The 23877-nt window shown below is 39.2% G+C and overlaps 1 protein-coding gene across 2 annotated transcripts in view; it reads right to left on the bottom strand.

The window, feature by feature from the left end:
* dlgap4a (discs, large (Drosophila) homolog-associated protein 4a) overlaps positions 1-23877 on the bottom strand; it is a 105110-nt gene that overhangs the window by 8887 nt on the left and 72346 nt on the right. The window contains exons 3-8 of one of the 2 annotated variants that reach the window (XM_042491668.1): positions 19056-20319; positions 17929-18164; positions 17465-17542; positions 16352-16499; positions 13647-13887; positions 8976-8978 (exon numbers count right to left, since the gene is read on the bottom strand). In XM_042491668.1, coding sequence (XP_042347602.1) covers positions 8976-8978; positions 13647-13887; positions 16352-16499; positions 17465-17542; positions 17929-18164; positions 19056-20258 — 1909 coding nt within the window. In that variant the 5' untranslated portion in view covers positions 20259-20319. Of the gene's footprint in view, positions 1-8975; positions 8979-9599; positions 9732-13646; positions 13888-16351; positions 16500-17464; positions 17543-17928; positions 18165-19055; positions 20320-23877 lie in introns of those variants that run through there. The other variant, XR_006106047.1, reaches the window with a different exon arrangement.

Here is a 23877-nt window from a genome sequence, read left to right as displayed (position 1 = left end):
GGGACTGTCAGACAAGACAGCTCTGCTTTCTCTGATCCGGGCTCTTTACAACCAAACAGTTCCAGGAGCCATTGAACCACAGGAACTAAAAAAAGTCCATTTTGCCCTTTCCTGTTTGCATTTCCAACACATGTGAAGAACCATTAAGACCAGACAAACAACAGCACATAGCTATCCTGTTATTTTTACTGCTGTTGCGTGTTTTGTGGGTTTATCTGAATCAGAATTAAAACATCACATTTCAACACAGCATTTAATCAACAAACAGAAACAAGCAGCCGTGCTCGTGCTGATCTTTGTCTTCATCACCACGCTCCATTTCCATTACCATTACTGTAGTATTTTGGGGCAAGACTCAGTTTGTAAAAGTCTATAGCTTGCCAAACTGTACTGCTCGATGTGCACAGTTACAGTAATTTGATAAATGCAATTTGACACTGGGCTTCTAGGCTGATAATTAGAAATCATCAAAGTTCAGTGAGCAGCCATAAGTAGAAGTTATAAATGTATGAAAAGGAGATTTTAAACTCCGTAATGCTCGTCTCCAAAGTACACAATCTGCTGAGTGCTTGATTGGTTATTTATCTTTATCTGTTTACATCTGTTCACTTTGTTTTCATCACTCCTCGTTTTCTTGTTCACTCTCTCACTTTCTCTCATGCGCTATCAACTTGTTTACTTGTGTTTGACCAATCAGCAACAATCAGCCCTGTAAACTCTGCTTTCCTATGTGGTACTACAACAAATGACAACAAAATTTAACCACAAGATATAATTATGTAATGTATCCTCCCCAGTGAAATACCCCACCACTGAACTTACAAGGACTGCATTCATAATAGGAGGTAACAGATATATTTATAATCATGCATCAAATGACATTTATTCATTTAATATATTAGTTTAGAAATGAGGACATTTTAAATGTGTCACAATATTATTTGTGCGGACTTAAAAGACTTTAAATCTACCTTATACCTTTCCTGTACAGTACTATTCAGTGAAACTACTTACAATTTTAGGCGCAGGTCTTAGGAGCATTTTGAGCAGCTTTTCAGCAAACCTAATAAGGAAACATTTTTTAAATCCTACTTGGACTTCTTTGGTATCTTCACAACAAGACTCAACAGGACTTAATTACTAAATAATTATCCTTTTTGGAAGCTTTCAGTAGCAGTATTATAAGAGAACGAAAAGACTTCAAAGTCCTAGTGCCGTGTGTCTCAGTGAGGACTGCTGGTCTGCTCTGTCTTTTCTGTCTGAGCTGTCAGTATCTTCTTGCACTGTGACGATATCAGTTAGAAAATTGGTTTTTACTGCACGATAAAATGGACGTGTGGCGTAAGAGCGTGTGAAAAGTGTTATTTGTATAAGTCTCGCTGTGGATCTCTGAGAGTTGGCAGCCCCTCACAACATATTCTGTTTACCAGGTTATGTTCACATGTGCATGCAGAGATTAGAATTACATACACAACTCAATTTGTAGAAGCTTTATGGTGTATATTCTTGTGGTATTTTAAACTGCTTATACTAAGTTTCAACTCACTGTGTAGTTGTTTGACCAGCAGCTTTACTGTTTTGGTTCACTGTTACCACTCTGTAGGCAATTGTTTAAAAAAAAAAACCCTCTAAAAACCCACCTTAAAGGACCTGCTCGCCTCCGAACAGCAGACAAACATAGTTAACAACAACAAAGTGGAGCATTTAGCAGCTAAATAGTCAGATACTTCCCTCAGGAGTTAGTGGAGACTAAATATAGAGATAAAAGAGCCTGAATATTGGACTTGAATTCACCAGGTGGGCAGAAACACAACTCAAAAGAAATGCTTGTATGGTCCATAAGTGCTGGATGTCAGTAATCTCTAACAATAGCGTTGTTTTACTTAAAATCGCAAGAGTCATCACATGGTAGACTACTTAACGTATGTGTGACATATTGACGCTGACCGACAGATGAACCTTGGATCCACGTTTCTTCAACAGATACTGAAATGAGGCCAAGACCATCTGACTCAGGGACAAGAATGGGGGCGGGTGCCTCTTTTTCTGTCATCAGGCTCACAGCAGGGCTGTGGTGGATGATACAGAGTTAACTACAGCGCAACGGCATGAGTAACTAGGAAAAACCACAGGCTTTCTTCAAGAATTGAGGGGATGTAGAGGCGGTTTTGAGTAGATGCTATTTAAACAGCTGGCTGACTGTCAACATATGACTGAAAGACAAATTCTTTTACCCAATTACAGCCCTCACTGACACACATGATGGATGAAATATTTCCTTAAAATAAGATGACCATGAAAGAAATTCGAGGCTCCCCGTTTTGGATCAATAATGAAAATATAGCGTTCATTCTCTCCGGTAGTGGTTTCAATCTAAATAGCAACCCAACACCCTGTAATTGGGAGGGTGCTGCACTTCCGTCATCAGCCAGTGACTCACCGCACCAGTGAAGCCCTCATTAAATCCCACCAACATACACAAACATGGCTGTGGCATCCACTCCATGAGCTGCTCATGGAGCCCCGGCCTCTCAGAGAGCACATCCAACCAACAACAGCACATTTATTTCCAAAGAATGAGACACTTCTTTCAGTACTCATAGCACAGATGCATGACATTCCCACAGTTAATTACCCTGCTACACCCCGCGTCTCAACACATGCCTCTGTCCCATTTGTTGTGTCTACACGGCTGCACTGCATCCCGTACTCTGTCACAAACACAGATATAAAGTGGATTATTTCCGTCTTTTTTATGCCAAATACCCACACGTGCGATTCTCACTCAGTTCTACGATAGCATGATTTATGAGAAATGACAACAAATGGGCTAAATGCTGTTTACGACCATCCAGTCATAGTAAAGTGGACTGTAACTGTGGAGTGTTCGCACCCTAAGCATAAAGTACTCTACTGTATTCTTATCTGTCCGAGTGCAATAAGTGATGTAATGCCTAGCTCCATATCACCTACCTTTGGGCTCAGGGCCAAGAGGTGATTAAGAGCTGGATAAGCTGCCCAGACTCTGGACCTTTGGCGCAGGTAGTGCTAATGGCCTTTAGCTGAACCCTTTATTTTACTTTTTCAGAATCCTACCCACCTTCAATTATCGCACGTTCATTTATCAGCCAATGCATGACCAATGAACGCATGAATGAGCATCAGCCTAATTTAGAGATGATAAAGATGAATTGCTCAATTATTCACTGCTAACAATTGAACGGATAATTTGCAGACCACAGCTGAGCCTGTGATAGTATACAGGTTTTGTTTAACAGAAACAGATCTGTTAGTTCACATGAAATCTGTTTAATAACAAAAATGGCATGGTAAAAAGTGGTATTTTTCTTAATGACATGTTACACAACCCTCACACAAGCTGAATCAAGTACCTGGGGCCTCATTACAGAATAATAACATATCTGCATGTACACGTTTCAAAGCAGGCTGAGCGGTGATCTGTTTTGCCATGCCTTCCTGACATGTGGTACATCGTGGTATACAGCGTATGACTGTGTAAAAAACAAAACCTCCTATGAAACTATGCAAATCTCACTTTAACAGTCTTTGTTAATCTTCCACTATTTGAACAATCGACAACTCTCGTTTGATCGAAATAAACACACTGAGTTGGATGTGAAAGTATGCTGCAAACTGCATTGCTAGGCAACAACTTGAGTCCATGTTGACTTCCTGTCAACACGCAAAACAGTCTAACAGGATATACAAACAGACCAACTTAGAATGTTAATGTAGTTTGAAATAGTTTAAAGCTTAATTTCTATCCAAAGACAAAACAGGAGTCTTTTCCCAAATGTAGCTTGGAAACATGTAACACCAAAAATCCTAAAAGTCACCCTAAACTGAGAAAAGATGAGATTTCAGATTTTGGACATTTAGTCTCCTGTTGTCTCATCTCTTTATTTAACTAATTCCCAGCAGATGCTTCCTTTTTTAATGATTACAATATTTTCCTTTACACAACTGCCAAATTTTTATTTTTATGTTAACAGTAAACGGATGATACATGACTCACCCGATCGTGTAAATAGAATTGTGTTTTGGCAACCCATTTCTTTTTTTCCCTGTAGGTTACAACTCTTTTTTGTCGGTCTAAAGATGGATGGGCCTTTGTTTCATGTGTTATACATAAAACATATAGTCATCTAATTTTTGTCCAGGAAAAAAAAAATCCTGTTTTGTGGTCCTCAAATATTTATCTGTTTAATAACAAGAGGAGTGAGAACAGGAGCAGCAATTTTGAGGGCTGGCATTTTGTTTAACTTGCATTTATCTAATTGATCAAAATGAATAAATGATAACTAAAAAATGGTTATCAGATGCCCAATTTACTTCAGTATTAAATACACATTTCATTAAACTTGCCTTTTGTATTATGTAAGATTTTAACGATTCCTTAATTACTGATCACATAGTTAACTGATTAAAGAAATTGCAGGATCCAGTTATTGAAAGAAACATACCAGCTGAGAAACTTAACGAATGAGAAAAGAATTCTCACTTTGCATCTTCCGGTTGATAAGTTATGTGGACAGCAGCTGTCTCTGAATCACTTATTTGAGGGGCCCAAATGCTTCCTCTGGCTTTGAAAACAATTAGGATCAATTACAACCCTGTCAACACGGCTATGATCATCACATGTGAACTGCATCACTTATGAAAGCCATGCAGTCTCTGACCCAGGATATGCTCCGGCTCCATCAGCAGGTCTGTCTGAGAGCTATCAGGTGACCACTAATGGGCTCTCCACAGCAGACTAAAATATGAGTGTTATGATTGACTTATTTCCAATGCTGTTGCCATTAGTACTTTGTATTAAAAAAAAATCAGGACTAATTTCTCTTCCATTTTGGGTGAAACGGTTCGGTGGTTCGGTTTGGGATTAAAGAAGTCTTGATTACTGCTGTGCTCATTCTTGAGTGGGTTTGACCTACAGTCGAGTCTGTTAATTAGGCTGCTGAGTGAACTTCTTTGCATGTGGAGACAGTGCAAGTCAACATTTCTACTGGAGCACAAAGCTAAATAAACAAAAAAGCAAGCTACACACCCAGGCCTTTAAACAGCACTGTCTTATTGTGGATTAACTTTTAGGAAACTCTGGATATAAGCCAAGAATATAAAAAAAGAGGTGGCAGCAGAAGCTCTGTCCAAGATAAGCAGTATTATTATAAGATAATATGGCATGCTGACAGGCTGTAGGAGTTGTAGTCTGAGAGATTAGACGACATATGGCTCAGCATGACTGCTGACTAACAGATTAAGCACACAAGCAGAATATTGTATATTGAAATCTGATTTGAAAGCTGCCCTCTGCTAAACTTACTGCAAAAGTAACCATTCTTATTGCAGCTGGGAAAACTACAGATCTGCATTATGCATAGGACAAATGCATCGCAAATATGCTGAGTACATAGAGGATTTTGCATCAGAGGAATGAAACCTATACGTCACTTAACGACTCTAGATCTTTTGATGTGCACCAAGATTGCATATTTTTCAATCAAATTTGGGTTATTTGGTAAATTATATTGATGAGTTGATGTCAACTGGCTCTCATCCCACTGCTGCTTATTATTAAGGTATTACACGATTAGTTTGTTGACCCATAGTTTTAAAAATCAGATTTGGAAACTGTGCCGTTTTCCACAATAGCTTCATGAATAAAAGAAACAGGCTTGAAGGTGTGAGCGGAGACGCAGCCAATCATCGAGCACAGTGGACAGACTTCATGACAGAGAGGGCTATCTGTTTAGACAGAAAGACAGGCAGGCTGCCATTTAGCAGATAATGCTGACATACTGATAGAGAAAAATAAACCACTAACACAACACACGCCGAGCAAGAGACTGACATATCAAAAACGAAAAATAGGATATCAAACCAAAAACAGACGATTTCGTTTAGACAATCTGTCCTCCTTTACATGCTGTTAGTAGTATTCCAAAAATAAATAAAATGGCTCATAAAAAGGAAAATAACATCTTGCCTTGAGAACAGCCATTTAAATTGAGGCAAAATCCCAATAATTTAGTCCACCCTTTACACTTCTGGAGACTTCGTTTATTCATTCTTTTCTGCTGTATAGTCTGATATCTCTAGTATATCCTTATCCTCCTGTGGTCCAGTCCTGAGTCTGACCTGCTGGACTGGGGCAGCAGTCTGGGTTACAGACTAATCAGCTGATGAAAAGACACGTGGCAAGTGTCTCCTAGGTCAAAGAGGGTGAGAAGTTGTGCGCCTTTTCACGATAGGGTACTGTACCTGAGCAACATTTACTTCATTTTGAGAGTATACTGCTCCAAAAAGATGAAAAAAATGCTCTTTAGCATAGCATTTTCCCCCAAAATGACATAATGATGGGTTAATATAGCACATAGCTCTTCATGAGCGTACAGTCTCCCCTTGAAGGCCATTGGAGAGCCTGCACCAGCCTGAATTCAGCTTTTGCAAACCACAGAGTAGGGCTGGGTATAATGGTTGAAACCATAGTCAGTGGGAATGATTTTATCAGTTTCAGTGTGCATATGAGGCAATCTCTCTTAAAAAACTGTCATCAGAGTTAACTGTATCATAAAGCTGTATAGATGAAAAAAACTAGAGCAGCCACTTACTTTTAATTGGATGTTTGTTCCATAAAATATAAGAAAAAGGTGAAAAACACCCATCACAATTTCCTATGTCCAAAGATAATGGCATCAAATTGTTTGTTTTGTCCAGCCAACACTTAAAAAAACATAAGATATCAAGTTTACTGTCATGCAAGGCAAAGCACCACATCTTCACAACTGAGAAGCTGGAACAAGAGAGTATTTGGCATATTTGCTAAAAAATGCCAAATAGTTTGACAAATTTTCATTTATACTGTACCATTGAAACGCGTAACTCTAATACACAGAGTGTTTATCAATATGTAATATACAACAACATGATATTAAACCAAAGAGTGTCGTCACAATACCTTGAAAAATATCAATATTCAATACAATTTTTGATGCCACAGACATAAATAAAAATTTAGGTAATAATAATTTTTTTTTCTTACAAGATAAATATAACAAGGCTGTAATATCTCAACAACTTTGCTTTTCTTGGCTAGTAGCAGAGAACAGCTGGATAACTGTAAACAAACAGTACGACAGAGTGTGAAAGCGTTTCTGGTGCCTGCGAATTGATACTGCGGAAATTAGTATTAAAATGGTTTCAAATATTAAGAAATTATATGTATCAATAAACAGATTTTTTTGACGACACCAATACTGAACATATTCTTTTGAGTGGCTGCCAAAACCACTGCAGGTGCAAAACTTCTATCCTAGTCAGTGCATGTCAATAGTGCAGGAAATGGACAGGACTGGACTCCCTTGTCTAACCATGTTAACTAATAGCTCCACACACACACATCATCAGGACGTCTGTCTGCTGTTGATCTCACTGTGAAACTACAGTTGCTTTGCCCATTCAGTCGAGCGATTACCTCATCAATGAGACTGCGAGGAAGAGCGTGTAATACTCTGGAGGATGACTCACAGTCTATCCATGGTAAGACACAGACATACCAAGACTTGTGTAATATGGTGCACCATACAATGAACACGCCTTGTTGCCACAATGAAACTTTAAAGCCAGTGTTGGTGATGTACCCAAAAGCCTTTTTGGAGAATTTCAAACTTTGAAAGACGAAAGAAATGTAGTGATGTTGTGAATAACAAAATACCCAACGACATAAGCTGATTTCTCCTAACTGAACAGAAACAATAGTCAGTGAGTGCAGAAACTGGACAAAGGTAATGTTATTGTGAGTGATGCTACACTCCTTTGGTGTGCACATCCTTTTCTTGTCAAGTGGTCCTCATAAAAGCCCTGTGAAGTGTCCTAACTGCAAAGCACTACACAGGGCAGGAAGCTGATAAATTATTGATTGTGTCCTCAGGTCTTAACACATGGTAGCTAGCTACTGCATAAAAATGGCACATGAAACTGTGGACCAAAAATAGCAACTGCAGTTGAGGTAAAGTCATTTCAGAAGGTAGGTCTCTGGAAACTGATCTAAGCACACTACATCTCTGAAAATTATACGGTAAACACAATTGGGGTCAACTTAATTTTATCTTCCAATGGCGTGCAATTCAGTGTTAAACAGTGGTGTAATGTAACAAAGAAATAGCGCTTTGTTACAGTAATTAAGTATTTTTTTACAGAGTGTCTGTACTTGAATATTAATATTTCTGTCAACTTTCACTTTTACACCTCTACATTTCCTAAATAAAATGAGTGGTTTTATTCCACTACATTTCCCCTAAGTTTCTCACAATAAAATAGGGATGAATGGAGGAAGCAATGGACAGACAAATTAAGAAATGGGAAGGAAAAACTGCATTTTGTCCTCTAAATCCTTTAAGTTGTAAAAGGATGTCTTGTTTTTCTTCAACAGTAAGCACCATTGTTGAAGTGATGTAGCTGCATGTTGTGAAAAGATAAACCTCATAATTCTCAAAATTCTGACTGCTTGCTTTTTTTTTTTTTACTAACAGCACTTAGTTAGACTTTAATAATACTTAAATACATTTATTATCATACAATTACGTTTGATGCATAAGTGTAACAAATATCAGATAGTTCACAACTTTACTCAATATTCTCATAGGCGACTTTAACTTCGACCAGAGTCATTTTCTGGTGAGAAATCTGTACTCTGTAAAAAGTATGGCTCTCAGGTACTTCATTCACCACTGATAATCAACCTCCAAAACGGTACTTTGACCTGGTCACAAGGAAAGCATACAATAACACAAATGAAAATCTCCAGTAGAAAGATCTGTCAGTTTTGCAGATGGACTAATGAGTTAAACCAAAGGTGATTCATTGCTTCCTCCACGCCTCTGAGCTCAGATCAGTCACATGTTAAGTCTGGCGTAAGAGAGAAGTATCGTTTAACTGTGCTTGATAGTATTTACCAGCTAATGTTAATCCATGTAAGTAAAACGAGTATTAGTCCGGGTTACAGCAATGTAACTTATCAAAATGTATTATAGGCTTCCGTTTAAATGAATGATCCGTGTATGTTCGCACTTAAACACCTCTAGTATTAAACTATTTGGTACCTTAGGATCAATTTTATTACATGCTGTACTACCAAATGTTAATTATCTGCTGTAACACACTTGGTTTTAGCCCATTTAGCCGGGTACTGAGGTGTCCATACTCGGCTGTTAACGCCTCAGCTACTGTTAGCTTGTGCTACTAGCCAGTTAACGCTCATTACGGTGGTATTTCACACAGGGCATTTAACGTTAGCCGGAGGCATTATATAGCAGAGATGAAAGAGAGGCAACAAAGAGGGGCTGCTACCGGTATCTTTTTGTCTCCTTACCACCACTCTAACAACCACATTACTGTCTATCTGCCTCGCCTGCTTGCTAACGACTCGTATTAAGGGTTTCATCCCCTTTCTTCATCCACGTTAGCTAGCTAACCTCCCATACCATTAGCTCACGTTAGCTTGCCGTTGCTAGCATATCGACAACAACTGACAGTCTGATCGTTAACGCCCAGTCAGAGAAAAAGCGACAAAACCTTACTGTATGGCGGCCGACTCGTAAAATCCTTATTTTCTGGTCATTCATGAAATGCAGACAAGATGCAGACGGGCTACGGTGTCCTGCTGTAACACAACGACGCTGTGAAGAAAAGATTTGTAGTACACGCCCTTGACGACGAGGATTGGAGTCCACGTTTTCTCATGAACCGCTCTCCGCGTGCGATTGGTCAGTTTTGGTCCTCGATGGAATCGAACGCGAACGTGATTGGTTCAAACCGCCGTACAACGTTGTTTGTGAATGTCTTAGCGATAGGTGCGTTTCATTTTGGTTCCTGGCGCCGCGGGAAAGAACTCTATAGTCTTGACATAAAGCTCATGCATATTCGATCCATTGTGACCGCCCGTCTGCTAAACAATGGAGCTCTATTTAAACGGAGGCGTTTCACATTTCACCACTGTTTTTTTTTTTAAGGCGAGCATCGCGATAAAGCAGCTTTTGTAACAATCAGGGCAAAAAAAAAATACCTCTGAATTATACAAAATCAGAAAACATTATGTTTTATAAATAGGCTAAGCCAATATGATGTAGGCTGATAGAATTGGTTGGTTTTTTATTCAAAAACATGGGAGGAAGTTATAAGTAACGAGTTTAAGCAAATTTCCTGAAATTTAGCAAAAAAAACCCCAAACAAAACAAAAAACTTGCTAATAATATTATTACTACTACTAATACTATGATTATTATGATGATGGTTATTATTATTATAGTTTGCTACATATTTTTCCATGTATTATTATTATTATTATTATTATTATTTAATATCGACTTTACTCCAAAACTAATTTTCAGGTCATTTTTTTGTCATTTTTTCCTAATACCTTGCAATTTGTGGGACATCTCTCAACAATCTCAGTTGTTCATTGCCTTTTGAAAATAAGTCATCAATTTTCTCAGGTCTCAAAGGTTTAAATGCATGTGAAAGGCATTTGGACACAGCACAAGAAAACTGATGTTGTTCCATTTTTCAAAGTGTTAAGATTAGGCCTACCATAAATATATATATACTGCCTCCTCATAAGGGATTGTTTGTTATTTATAAGGGGGCTTGTGCAAAAGGGGGGAGGCATGTCAGATAATTTTTTAAATACTGGGGAGGGTTTTTTTTTCTTTTTAAATGGTCATATTTTGTATTTATTTTAAATATCCACTGAACCTGAAATCCTGGTGGTGAGTTTAAATGGCTTGTTTTATTTAAAAATCGTTCAAATTAAATAATTTGTATCATAGTAATAACTTTAAAAACAGAAATTATTATTTCTTGTCATTTGTACACATCATGCATGCCTCTGCTTAAACATCACTCAGTTATACATGTCTCATTTTACATTTTGCCAAAAACAAATCATTTGCACCAACCACATCCTGTAAAAATACTGAATTCGGTGCTGCTGTATGCATGACATTTTTTTTTTTTTAAACTATGTAGCGAATGAAGGGTCATGCATTTTCCTCAGTCAATCAGGTAGGCACAGGGATAAATATTTGTAGCTTCAGGGATGATCAAGATAAAAAAAAAAAAGAAAGTTACGCCCATCCTCTGACAAATAAAGTACAGACCCTAACCCTGTAACATTCACATCAACTGTACAAGTAAATAACATATTTTATAGTTTAAATACAAAAAATGCCACAGAGGAGTATCTTTATTATATTTTGTACTATTTTGACAGCATTTATCATGATGAGCAATTTATTGATTTTTCAGATTAGTTACCATAGTGCTTAAATGTGTTTAAAAATGCAGCAAATGAAATTCAAATTGCATTTTTTTCTCTGGGAAAGGACGCCCATATCTCAAATTCTAAAGTGTCCCTCCCAATATTATGCCCTTGAATGTCAAATATAAATCTAAGCACGCTGTATATACTTTACATGCTGTCATATCCACCCCCCTAATGCATATAAAGCACCCTGTCACATCAATCATTTATATTTATTCCAGCACTCTCTGCACTCTGGACCATTGCACTGTTATCCTGTCATTTATGACTGTCACTGTATTGTTGTTTTTCATACAGATAGATATTTTGTATATGCATTTAAATCTGTGCATTGTAGTCAAATGTTTATGTTTACCTGGTTCAGCTTCGTTATCCTTGTTTGTAGCTGTATGTCTATGATAACAGTAAATGTGCATACTGTGAGTCATAAGTCCAATATAATTATAGGCTTTTAATTTATGAACTGTTAATGCATTTAGAGATTTGAATCAATAATGCATAACACTGATATGGATAATATTGCAATTTGTCATTTGGGTACCCCAGATAGAATTTTTGTGTCCACATTATTGAATTGTATGATAATTTTGGTCGTCTTTAATATGCCTACGATGATAAACATTGTAAATTTTTCTGCACAAAACGGTTAAACATCAGGAAAAAACTATCACTCACATTACTTTATGGATCTAATCCTGCCATATTCTTTCTTTCTTTATTTTTCTTAGATAAATCTTTCAGTCTTAGGATATTTTATTCAGTGATATGAGGCACAATTACACCTGTCAGGGAAAAAACACTGACTTTTTTTCATATAAAATGCTCTATTTACTTCATGCACTCACTAAATCCACAGTAGGTATGTCTAAGTCTAAATTATTGTTGCTTCACTTCAACACACATACAATCAATATTTTTCTCAAGATAACTTGAGGTACCTACACCCTGCTTTGAGTGATCACTCTTGACTGTAGGCTAAAATATTGTGTTAAGTCTCTTACATTTCGTTCAAACCCAAAAACAGTAAAAATATGATTTATTTCATGTTGAGGCATTTGTGTGACTGATCACATTATTCTTTTCAACAGCAGCGTTTTCTCTAATCTACAATTTCAGGACGCTCGATGGAGACACTGTACAGCTTACCATTTGAAAAGGACAGATTGTTGGAAATTCAATCAAGCTTTCAGAAGTAGAAGTCTGTCATCAGAGTTAAATATATTTGTCAGAAATCAAACAGAAAACTGAAAAATGATACACAAATGTTGGGGCAGCTGAATTAAACTGTACTTCTACAACTCTGACTGTTCACAATTGCTATGGTTACATGCAAAATGTCTCGCTTTCTTGTTACACTCGTTTACTAATCCATTCAAAACAGTTGTGTTGCTGCTCAGCTCTGCGTCTCTGTTGCTGTATAAATATTTTGTCATGGACACTCACTGGTAACGTCAGAGCCGGAGCAACATGTAACCAAAAGTCCTTATTCAGACTTATATGTAGGTATTCTCTTTAAAAAATCACTTAAACTATTTTCTGCCATTTCTACATATTTTCTATTCCTGAGCTTTCTTTCAGCCCAGTGTTGATCCACAACAAAGCAAACTATTTAAGTGAGACATAACTTTGCTTTTCTACGATGAAACAAGCGATAACTGATGCTTGTGGGTAATAATTCTGCCTAAAGTGAAGTATGCTATCCTGTATAGATTGGTGTGTTAGTAAGTGCGATTTAAGAGAAAATATGTTTCAAACGCTGGTTTGTATATTTGGTGGATTTCAGCAAAGTCCATGAATTGTCCTGCATCCTTAAACAGACATTTTTCAGTTTCCCACTAAATGTTCACGTCGCTATTATGAAGCGCAATAAACAGACGTGTGGTTGGTATTTAATGTAAACTATTTCCTCCTATTAGACTAACTTTTTTTTAAGGTGTACTCTGCAGGATTGTTGGTTAGTGTCTGTAAACACACTCGCCGGTGAAAGTGACAGTAAAAGCCAACCCATGATTACCTCTCATTTGGCGTTTTGCCTCACTATGTTTGCGTTTTTTTCAGCGGCGTCTCTTGGATGCCGGTTGCTTATAGTCTGGCACCTGGTCACCACCTTTTATGAATCTGTGACCTTACCTAAGCACTGTGGAGCTACATGTTTATAAACAGAGGCAGAGGGCAGAGTTTGCAGAAAAACACACCACCACACACTTCTCAAAAGTGATGACTGAGGGGGACTACTTTTGTATACCTTTAAAATTAAAGACTATCTCTAGCTGTTCTGTCCCATCTTGTCCTCCCTGGTACTTACTGGTGTTGGAGCTGTAGCCTGTGGTGGTGGGTGGCGGTGAGTCCGAGTCCACAGACGCTGTATCTTCATCCTGGGAGCAGCCCGCCTGGATGGCCCGCAGGTAGCTGTGGCTGCGTGACCGGAAGCACGTGGGCGCAGGCAGATCCAGAGCCTCCACTGCCTGCGATTCCCCCTCACAGTACGGTACTGAGTGCCCACAGCCCTGCCCGTATACCTGAAAGAACGTGTGCAGACTCACACGCTGAGGGCAGAGGGCAGACTGAGAAGCATGCATTTAACAGGTATGTACCCAGTGGTGGAAGACGTGCCGATACAACGATGCAAAAACATTCAACTACAAGTGTAATCAGCACTGAAGTTCAGATAAAGTAACAGTAAAATAGCCCATGTGACTGACGAGTCATTATTTAGGACATTAACGTTGATATTGGTGCAAAACTTGTGCAGTGTTGGGAAGGTTACTTTTGAAATGCAACAGGTTACAGATTACTAGTTACCCTGTTAAAAATGTAATAAGTAATGTAAGTACTTTGATTACTTTAAGTATTCTAAATTATTACATTTGATCATTTTTTAATTATGTTTAAAGCAAATGTTTTAAAGTGGGCAATACAACTGAGGCTCCTTCCAGCAATGCACATTGATTTAATTGGCAGAGGAGACGTGGAACAAAATCAAACAGGAGGACCAATCAAAAACAACGCTCAACATTTGAGCGCATACTGCCAAATGAATGCAGTCTGGACATAGAGACGGCTGCGTGCAAGCCATCCCACCCTTGGTGATATTCAAATTTGGCTTTGCTGACCTGCCTTGATTGCAATTATGCCAGAAGAAGACACCCTTGCAAGGCATAAAGATGCAAAGCAACAGAATGAATGCTAGATTTTACATATGCGGTTTTTCACCAAAAAAGAATCTATTTAAATATAAATCCTTTGGAATCAGGAGCCTTTTGATTATGACATTTAATTTGATTACATTTTTTTTTCAGTAACTGTAACGGACTACAATAATTTATCAGTTACTAATATTTATTGAATTTAATTATGTAATAAGTAACATGTAAGTAGTTACTTCCCAACACTGTGTACAACAATGTGTAAGTAGAATTTTTCTGTTGTCGGTGATTAAAGTGAAGCCTGGGAATTGGGCCCCTGCAAAGGGTATCAGAAAAGTGAAATTATGGATAATTTAACCTGTTTGGGACTTAAACAGTTATATAAGCAAAATCATCCAGGGGGTTTGGAGGTTAAATGTCTCTTTTGTTTGAATTGCAAACATCTGAAACTTGACAAGGGGCTCCAACAACAACTCTGCTTTCTTGTAAGCGGTAACAAGTAAAAGAGGTTTGGAACAATTTTAACAAATCTTTGTTTTCAACATGTATTGTTCATCTTTAACTATGCATTGTATTTTATAAGCTTTATATATGTTTGTAATTTACTTTTCGTATTCTGAAAAGTAATAAGTTACTTTTGCTGTCAGATAAATGTAGTGGAGTGTGAAGTTTAACTTAAGTACGTTTGAGGTACTGATATTTAACTTTAATAAATGTACTTAGTCATCTTCCACCACTGTCTATACCTGTGAATCTAGAATCAGGTCACTACAAGTTAAACTTATTTTGAAAAATCTGGTAGGCTTTACAAATGGTGTGATGTTTTTTGCGTTTCAGTGCTAAATGGTTTTAAAAATAATAATAATATGTATATATATATATATATATATATAATCTCATTCAAGCATGACTATTTTTTTCTTGGTGCAGGGAAAGCATAAAACATTTTTTGCAGCACTTTATGAGTTACTCAAAATAGCTTCAGTATTTCTCTGCTGCATGAATGTGTCATTGTATCATGGGAATAAGTGATGACATCCAGCACAATCTGAAATGTTTGATCAAGTGACATGAAAAGAAGTAGAAACAGTCAGTAGAAGCATTTTTATGTTTGGCATCTCAGTAACAAACATGACCGTGTCGTGGGCGGAACATAAACATGAATAACAACCCTCAAAATCAACTCACTCAAAATATAGTTTAGTTTCCTCGTGTTCTTTTACTCCGATTGACTTCACTACCATGTTGAAAGAAACTGAATTTCTGAGTCATTACGGGATTAATGTAGAAGCTGCCATGCACAAGTACAGACTGGTACTGTTGCTTCTCTAGAGAAGGATGTTTGCATTAGTCTGCTGTGTGATTCTGCAGCCCACTCCAATCCTGCTGATGAAGATACATAACAAGTTCCCTCAGGTTTACGCTGAGACATATGTCCCACTTTGACATTCTGCAAACACTCTCAAGCATCACTTCTTTTACGCCAGCTCATTCCCAGCTGGTTTATTGATAGACTGTCTCAGCAGACAGAGTTACATACGCTAAAATATTCTCTCATGGTACATTCATTAGAGTTGTGCCAATGTGTTTTTTGCTCCTTCCCTGGTGATTTTTACTTTTTCTTTTAACGTGTCACTGAAGTCCATCCAAAATGGATGGACTCATTAGCTGTTTCAAAAAATATGAAATTCCATATGGTGTGAGTAATTATATTTTATCTTGAAAAAATACATTAAATATTGCTGCCATGGAAATGCGAGTTGATCTCTGATGAGTTTATCAGACACATATAAGGGAATAGTCTCTGCCAGCGAAGTAATAACAATGTGACAAGCTCAATGTGAGGATAAGATACGAGACGTACCTGAGTGGCCGAGCCTCTGCCCAGTGTGGCAGAGCATTGGCTGAAATCAGTGTTCCTGTAGCGTGGAGGGGCCTCCAACGGGCTCACCAGGCAGTCCAAGTTATCGAGGCTCCGATTAGTCGACAGCTCTTTCAGGGACGGCAGGGAGCTGCGGAGGTAAACGTGATAATCAGCCTCTCAGAAGTCACAGAGTGGAATAAGTGAGGGCTGTGTTTAATTTATGGTATCCAGGAGAAACTTTAAATTTAAATCACACTCGGAAAAGTTCCCCTGGGTATTTTAAAATTAAATACAACTGAGATGTGCGGATAGTGATATGTGCTCGGGTTTAAATTGCAGCGCAGAGGAAACAATGATTTATGAGTTAAACTGATAAATGTGAAATTGACTCTCTGATTGATCTAAGACAGTGGTTCCCATCCTTTTCTTTAAGACATACTCCTGCACATAGAGCTGAGGGATACGGAGAAAATCAAATATTACAATATTTTTGACCATATAGCTCACAGCATATGTGGAATACACAATGAGATCTTTGATCACCAGTAATGTGGATATAACGTCTAAGTGGGTAAAGGAAAATAAGAGAACTTCTGGAACAGTCTGGTATGTTCAGAAAATTACATCACTTTATTATAATGCAGCCTTTAAAACTAGGAAAAGACAAAACTTACATTATTACGATATTTAAAATCTAAGTAGATACCTCATCTCATATTGCAATATCGATATATAATATCAATATTAATATACCACTGTGTTCAAGTTGTAGCTTGTTGGGAATCACTGATCAAGGACATTTTTTTGAGAAGTTTCCTCTGTTCTGGCTCGGCCCTTTCGGCACCTGGTGTTAGTGAAAATGTGTGTGCTTAAGCAGCAGGGTGTGGTTGAGTGATTTCCATGGAAAATTTGCATGTTATGAAATCAGGCATCAGGCAACAGTAAAGTACGAACACACCACTCAGGGTACCTGCAAGGTAAGAGGAGATGGAACAAAGGGCAGAGAGGAAACATACTTGGAAAGGTTAGCCAAGAAAAAGGTGGTGGGTAGTGGTGGTAGGGCAAGTGAGGGTGGGTGGAGGGCCACACTACCTGCCTATGAATGACACTGACCTCAGATGCTGCATAGAGCATGCACTCTGTAGTGGAGACCACAGATAATCCTCCCGCATGAGAGCGTAGCAACGAGGCCTGTCCGTGTGGATGTAGGAGTAAAACACATGGCAAAAATTCATCCTCTGATGATTTTGTACCAAAAAAGATTATCATTTCCTGTCCCTTATCATTAATCTTCATGTCTAACCTCCATGAATAGCTTCTATGGGCTTGTTTTGACTCTGTGCTGCTCGAGACAATTATTTGTGACAAGATGCTGCCACCTGCTGACTACCTTTAAGGACATGAGAGAAATGTCTCTCCCCACAATTTCACATCAAATACCTCTTAAGTGCTTATTTCAGTTTATATGAATGTAAAGTAAAAGAGCACAAACAACAACTATGGCAAAACAATAAGCACGATAATCAAGGTTATAATTCCAGTATGATTCATTTAATTCTCTATGCTGTAGGACTTACTTGCGTTGAGGTGGAGGCGGCTGCTGCTCGCTCAGGGAGTGCTGGGTGGCCTTCAGGTAGCTCTGGCGACGTGCAGTGGCCTTGGGCGAAGGTTTGGGGCTTCCCTCTGAGTCCTCGCTGTCTTCTATGTCTCCCATAGCTTTCACATAGCTGCCGCTGCGCATCCTTCGACAGGGGATTTCAGTTCCTCTGGCTCGGCCGCGACCAAGAGTTCCTGCCCAGTCACCCAGAGGGACCTGGATTATGAAAACACAAACATACAGACTTTTAAATCATGAAATGGTTTGTGTCTAACCCTCCTCACTCCGTTTAAACTTTTGAAACCTGAGAAAATTAGTTTGATTTCTATAAAAAAAAAAATGGAGCAAAGGCAATGAGCAACTTAACTAGACATGGTCCAATAATGATCAAAAGTTTATATAAAAGTACAAAATTATCTGAAAATAAGCACAAAATAGTTAAAGAAAAACACAAACAGACAAGAAAAATAGCCAAAAAGTGCTGGAAATATATATGTATTTATTCTATATATTTCATTATAATTCTTTCGGTAACATAATTTTTTCTAGGCATTTTTCACCATTTTTTAGATGATTTTCTAATAAAGCTCTGCTTTTTAAAACTAATTTCTTGTAATTTTCTTGTCACCTTTTACTAATTTCTTGCAATTTGTCAGACATTGCTTGCCAAGTTGGTCACTGCCTTCAACCCCCCCATGTTTATAAAACAAATCAAACCAATTTGCTTAGGTTTCAAAGGGTTAAATAGCTTGTGAAAGATTTCTGATTGCAGCACCAGGAAAATGATGCCAATCCAGGTTTCAAAGAGCTGAATATGCATTTAAAGTATGATTCTGGGAATGTGAGTTTGTGCAATGGTGCTTCAAAACAGAAAATATGACTGGGATGAATGTCATGAGTTATGGGAAATTATCTATAAATGTGACTGAGTGTAAACAGTGAGGATAAAGTATATATGATAAACAGAATAAAGTCAATTTTTAGAAATTGTCTTTAAGTGCTCAAAAACTGATTAATAAAACCAACAAACCTCAGAGAAATTATATAAATATCCATGCAAACTTACAAAGAATGATGATGAAGATGAATACTCACTGGCCTTCCTACCTGAAGGAACTGTTGTGCCAGGTCTTGGTGGCATGACTTTGATTTAAGCAGGGTCCTATTGACTGTGGCGGAGCCCTTCTGCAGCACTTGCCTGGCCTGGCTGAGGGTTAGAGTGGACCACGAGCCTCTCTTCACCAGTATATCATCCTTGCTTCCCCTGGTTCTACCCTCTTCATCCTTGGATCCTACCTGCGTCGCCTGGCACGCCAAAAACTTGAGGTCACTGCTGCTTTTCGAGGTCTTGAGAGTATGTGCAGAAATGGTGTTGTAGCCCTGTGGGATATGTCTGGGAGGGGCCTGGCTGTCTGACACCGCTCTGCCAAGAGTCATCATGGTCAGCGGGTTGCGGTAACCTACAGCAATAGTGCCAGCTTTGGTAGTGTCAGTGTCCAGGGCATCGTCCGAGCTCCACAGGCCCAGTGCATTGGGTCTAGGTCTCTGTTTTTGCCCTTCAGTTTTAGCCCTATCTTTACTCTTGCTCCTGCGTGATGGTCTTCCACCGTCCTCACCAGCTCCTGCGGTGACACTCAGTCCTCCGGCGGAGCGCCCATTTAAGCTGCCTTTGATTGCAGAGTTTTCCAGTGACTGCGACTTGGCAAATAGCTTTTGCACAGAGTGCATCAGGTGGCGTATGCGTCCTGGGCTCTCACTGCGTTGCTTCGACATACGTCCTCTATGAAACTGAAGTGTGCTGAAGCCATCACGCTGCAGGGGGAGGTGCCTCTCCAGCTGATCCAAAAGGTTGGAGGGTAACCGGTTCATCTTGGCTGCTGCTGCAGAGGAGATGGTGGCTGATCCACTGGTGATCATAGGAGCACCAGAAAGGCCCAGACCCAAGCCCATGCCCATAGATAAGGAGGTGGATAGTGCACCCGCTCTGCCGCCCTGCCCAGCACCGCCCGCCATGCAGGCCTGGGAGCAGTCGACCTGGTCAGCCTGGGTGGTGAAGTGCAGACGAGGGAAGGTGCTGCTGTTGGAGACCTGGCTGAAAGGCAGCAGGCAATCAGGGGTGAGGGGGGTGGGGCTTGTGGGAGTGCACTGGTGGAGATGGGGGTCCAGGGTGGCATAGTGGTTTATGGTGGGGCTCAACAGGAAGGAGCTATGGGGGTCAGAGGTCAGAGGACACAAAGGCTTCTGTGGGCATCCGGAGGGTTCACACGAGTCGGACAGGTGACGACTGCGGTTGGCTCCTAACCCTTTCATGATGGTTTAGATGTCGTCTCTAGAACATGTCTCCAATCAGTACAGGTCTGAAGGGCCCATCCTGCAACATGGAAAGACACAGAAATGATTTATTAAACATGGAATTCAAGTCTTAGATCCCTGACTGGCGCTGTTATTTACTAATGTATTTAGATAGCTGTGTGAAAGTATATTAACACAAAACTTTTAACACTTCTGGGCATTTTCCTGTTACATTTTAGTTCTTTTCTCTCATTAAACCGTTTTTTAAAATCCTAATTTCGATGCAGATTCTCTCAGGAATGTTTTAATATAAATGAGCCAGTTTGTCCCTTTACAGAGATTATACTTAACAGTGCATAACAGTAAAACAGCCTTTTGCGTACAATATAAAAGCTCAGAGCGCGCATTCTCCACATCCATACTTACAGTTAATGAAAACATTAGAGTTAGAGCCCATTTAGTAGTGTTTTTCTCGGCGTGTCCTTGAATTTTCAGCACAGTAATTGAGCTAAAAAAGACATTATAGACTGTTTCTGCTGTGTGGCACATTTTACAATGGCAGCATAACACAGTCAGTGATGTGGAGCCACTTTCCTCAACAGTAACTTCCCATATGAGTTGTTTAACACAGCAAACCACCAGGTGGAGCACCAGTAGCAAGTGCATAAAGGACACTGTTTGGGTCCTGTGGGGAAACACATATAAACATGGTCTTAAATTTTAGTCTCACATTAATATGTCTAGGTTTAATAAATCACATGTGCACCAAAATAACCCCATGGTATGATGAGAGCTTTTTTTTCTTCATTTTTTAAAGCAAACAATGAACAATGCTTGGATAGTTTTTCTGTGATTTACTGTCTCTGTTAAACCGCCACTAAACACAGAGGAACAAAAGAGCCATAAGGATGAAAATCAAAAGACAAACAATCTAAATCACAGATTATTCTCACTGAAAAGGACGGCCTATAATGCATGAACTGTTCCACCGCAGCAGTCAACCAGACAGCCACAGGCCCGATCGAAACCTCCACAGTGATGTACGGCCTGGAGCTACTCCGCTCACAATGCATAGGAGAGCGATTTTGTGACTCACACATGTAAATGAGCTTTATATTTAAGGAGCACTATTTGTTCCAAAGCAGGAAATGAACCCTCATCTCAACAAATCATTTTTGGTGCCTTGCCATCCTCTCCAATCCACTAACTGTGGGATAAACTGAGTCTCCTTTCCTTTCTCATCACAGAGGACAATAAATCTTCCCTAATGCTCACTAAAGCAAGTATTTCATAGATGTATTTCAGTGGCATTTATATAAGATACAAGCCGGGATAAATGCTGAATTCAATCCAATAAAAGTTCATTTGGCTGCCGTTATTATTTACAGAATATTTGTGTTTATTAGATTTTGTAGGAAGAGCTCCTTTATGGGTAAGGTTTTGAAAATAGCTTGCCAAAGAGCAGATGGGGATGACAGCTCTGATGTATTGCTAATTTTCTCACCGCTTGCCTGGGATAAACCTAAATGCAATCACAATCTCTAAACACAGCCCTTTAAGAAGTATTTTACTTTCACTGAGGGTCTTCTCATACAACTTGGGTATCTATTCAGAAGAAAGAAGCAGATACTTTTGAAATTGGTTTCACGAGGCGATAGAAAAAAGAGAAAAAGGGCTGCGGCATTTGCTTTTGCTCAAGAGGTAGAAAACTACAACTACCAGAATGCACTGCGCTGCACCAGACCAATAAGCATCCCTGCAATCTCATGTTACAGTTAAATAATATAAGTAAAATGTGTTTCTTCGATGGTGAGATGGAGGGACTTTTACTACAGTTTATTTTCCATGCTAGCGCTATTGTTTAGCAGTGGCGCCATGGGATGCCGAAGGGGCCTGTTACAATAGCTGCAAATTGATGCGATTTATTTAAAAAAGAAAAAAGCTAGGGAAAAACTATATTTATAATTACCATAATTACATATTCAAAATTATCTTACAGTATTATTATAATTTTTCAGCACTTTTCTGGGTCATTTCCTTTTAATTTTGTTTTAATTAAATTCTTATTTTCACGTAACCTTTTTTTTTTTTTTTTTTTTTTACCAATTTTTTGTTATGTTTTTGGTAATTTCTTCTTTTGTTGCTCATTTCCCTCTTCCCATGATTTTAAAAGAAATTGAGCAAGTTTGCCCAGGATTCAAGGGGTTAAACAGTGTAATAGAATTCATGAAGTTAAGTTTTGGCTTTTGGTTTTGGTGTGCCATACCAAGATTTTCAGTGGTGCCATCTGGGCCCCCTCTATGAAGAATATCTAAGGGCACCACTGTTGATATGATTCAACGCTGGTTGAAAATCAGTAAAGATTCCCTTTAATTCGCTTCTGTCATTTACTGTACATGAAATAGCGCTCCCATGAAGGGAAACATGGCAGCCTGGCCTCAGACAGCATAGAAACATAAATGAGGGAAACAGAAATGCTTGAGGGCGACCGTCTCGTCTTTTTCTATAGCGAGCCTACTCATTCTCAAAACTCACTATACAGACAGTAATATTGCATCAAGGTTATGAAAACTCATAATTCACACAGCAGAAATCCTTGCTGCATTAAATTCTCCCCAACAGATGCTGTCTGTATCACAGTGGAGTGACTCACTGATCAGTCAATGGTAAGAGCCCTCTCCCACAGAAAGCATGAAATCTTGCCTGGGAGCTGAATGTGGAGGAATGTTAACTGCACACGTTTTCATTCCACTGTGTTGGTTTGCCACTTCTCACGTCTCTCTGACCTCCCATATACTCTCTACGGTGCGAGAGCAGCCACTTATCTGAGTCAGTGTTCCTGGACGGGCACAGCGGCGTGCTGACAAATACACCAGCGTTTTACAACGGCGCAGCCTGCTGTAATTCATCCACCCCAAGCTGACTGTAGCCCCACGTGTTCTCGTCCTGTAGGCGCCACTGCTGACAAACTGACACACACCTACACACTGACACACCAACACACACTGACACACGCAGAAACGTGCTAACTGCCCACCCACCCGTCCACCACCACAACGAAAACCCTGTCAAGTGCCGAGCATCACAGGGGCGCGATGAGAAAGAAATAATGCTCACAGTTCATGTGATTCTGTCACAGGTTCAGTGCATCTGTCTGTCTGCCTGTGTGATGGTGGCCAGCAGGCTCTTGCATAATTACAAGGTGAATGAATCCTTGGACTGCAAATATGTCTCTGCTTCACACGCACACGGGGAGCAATATCTGGCTGTGGGAATTATCTCAGAGAATCGTGCACATTCACTGACTTACAGTAGCGTTACGTCTCTTTCGGCTACATATGCAGCACGCGCATCATCAAAAGCACGACCTCAAATGATCTCATACGTCAGTGCCGTATCGGCTGCAGTTGTAGTGCACTTATGTAAGGTGGAGAGAGATCTTACAGTTGTTTGTGTATTCTGGTCCTTTCAGGGTCATTTGGAGGGTAAAAACTCACACAGGCATTTAGTTGAGTGGTGTGTGATGGTGATCCATGGACAACCGCAATCATCAATCAGCCATTAAACATAATGGAAAATGAGATTTGACTGGAGTTATTCATGTAGCACATTATAAGACACATATTTATTTAAACAC

This window comes from Plectropomus leopardus, chromosome 8 (assembly GCF_008729295.1).
Source record: "Plectropomus leopardus isolate mb chromosome 8, YSFRI_Pleo_2.0, whole genome shotgun sequence".
NCBI lineage: Eukaryota > Metazoa > Chordata > Actinopteri > Perciformes > Serranidae > Plectropomus > Plectropomus leopardus.
Note: the sequence above shows the minus strand (reverse complement) of the source record. Positions and strands in the feature narration are given on the sequence as shown.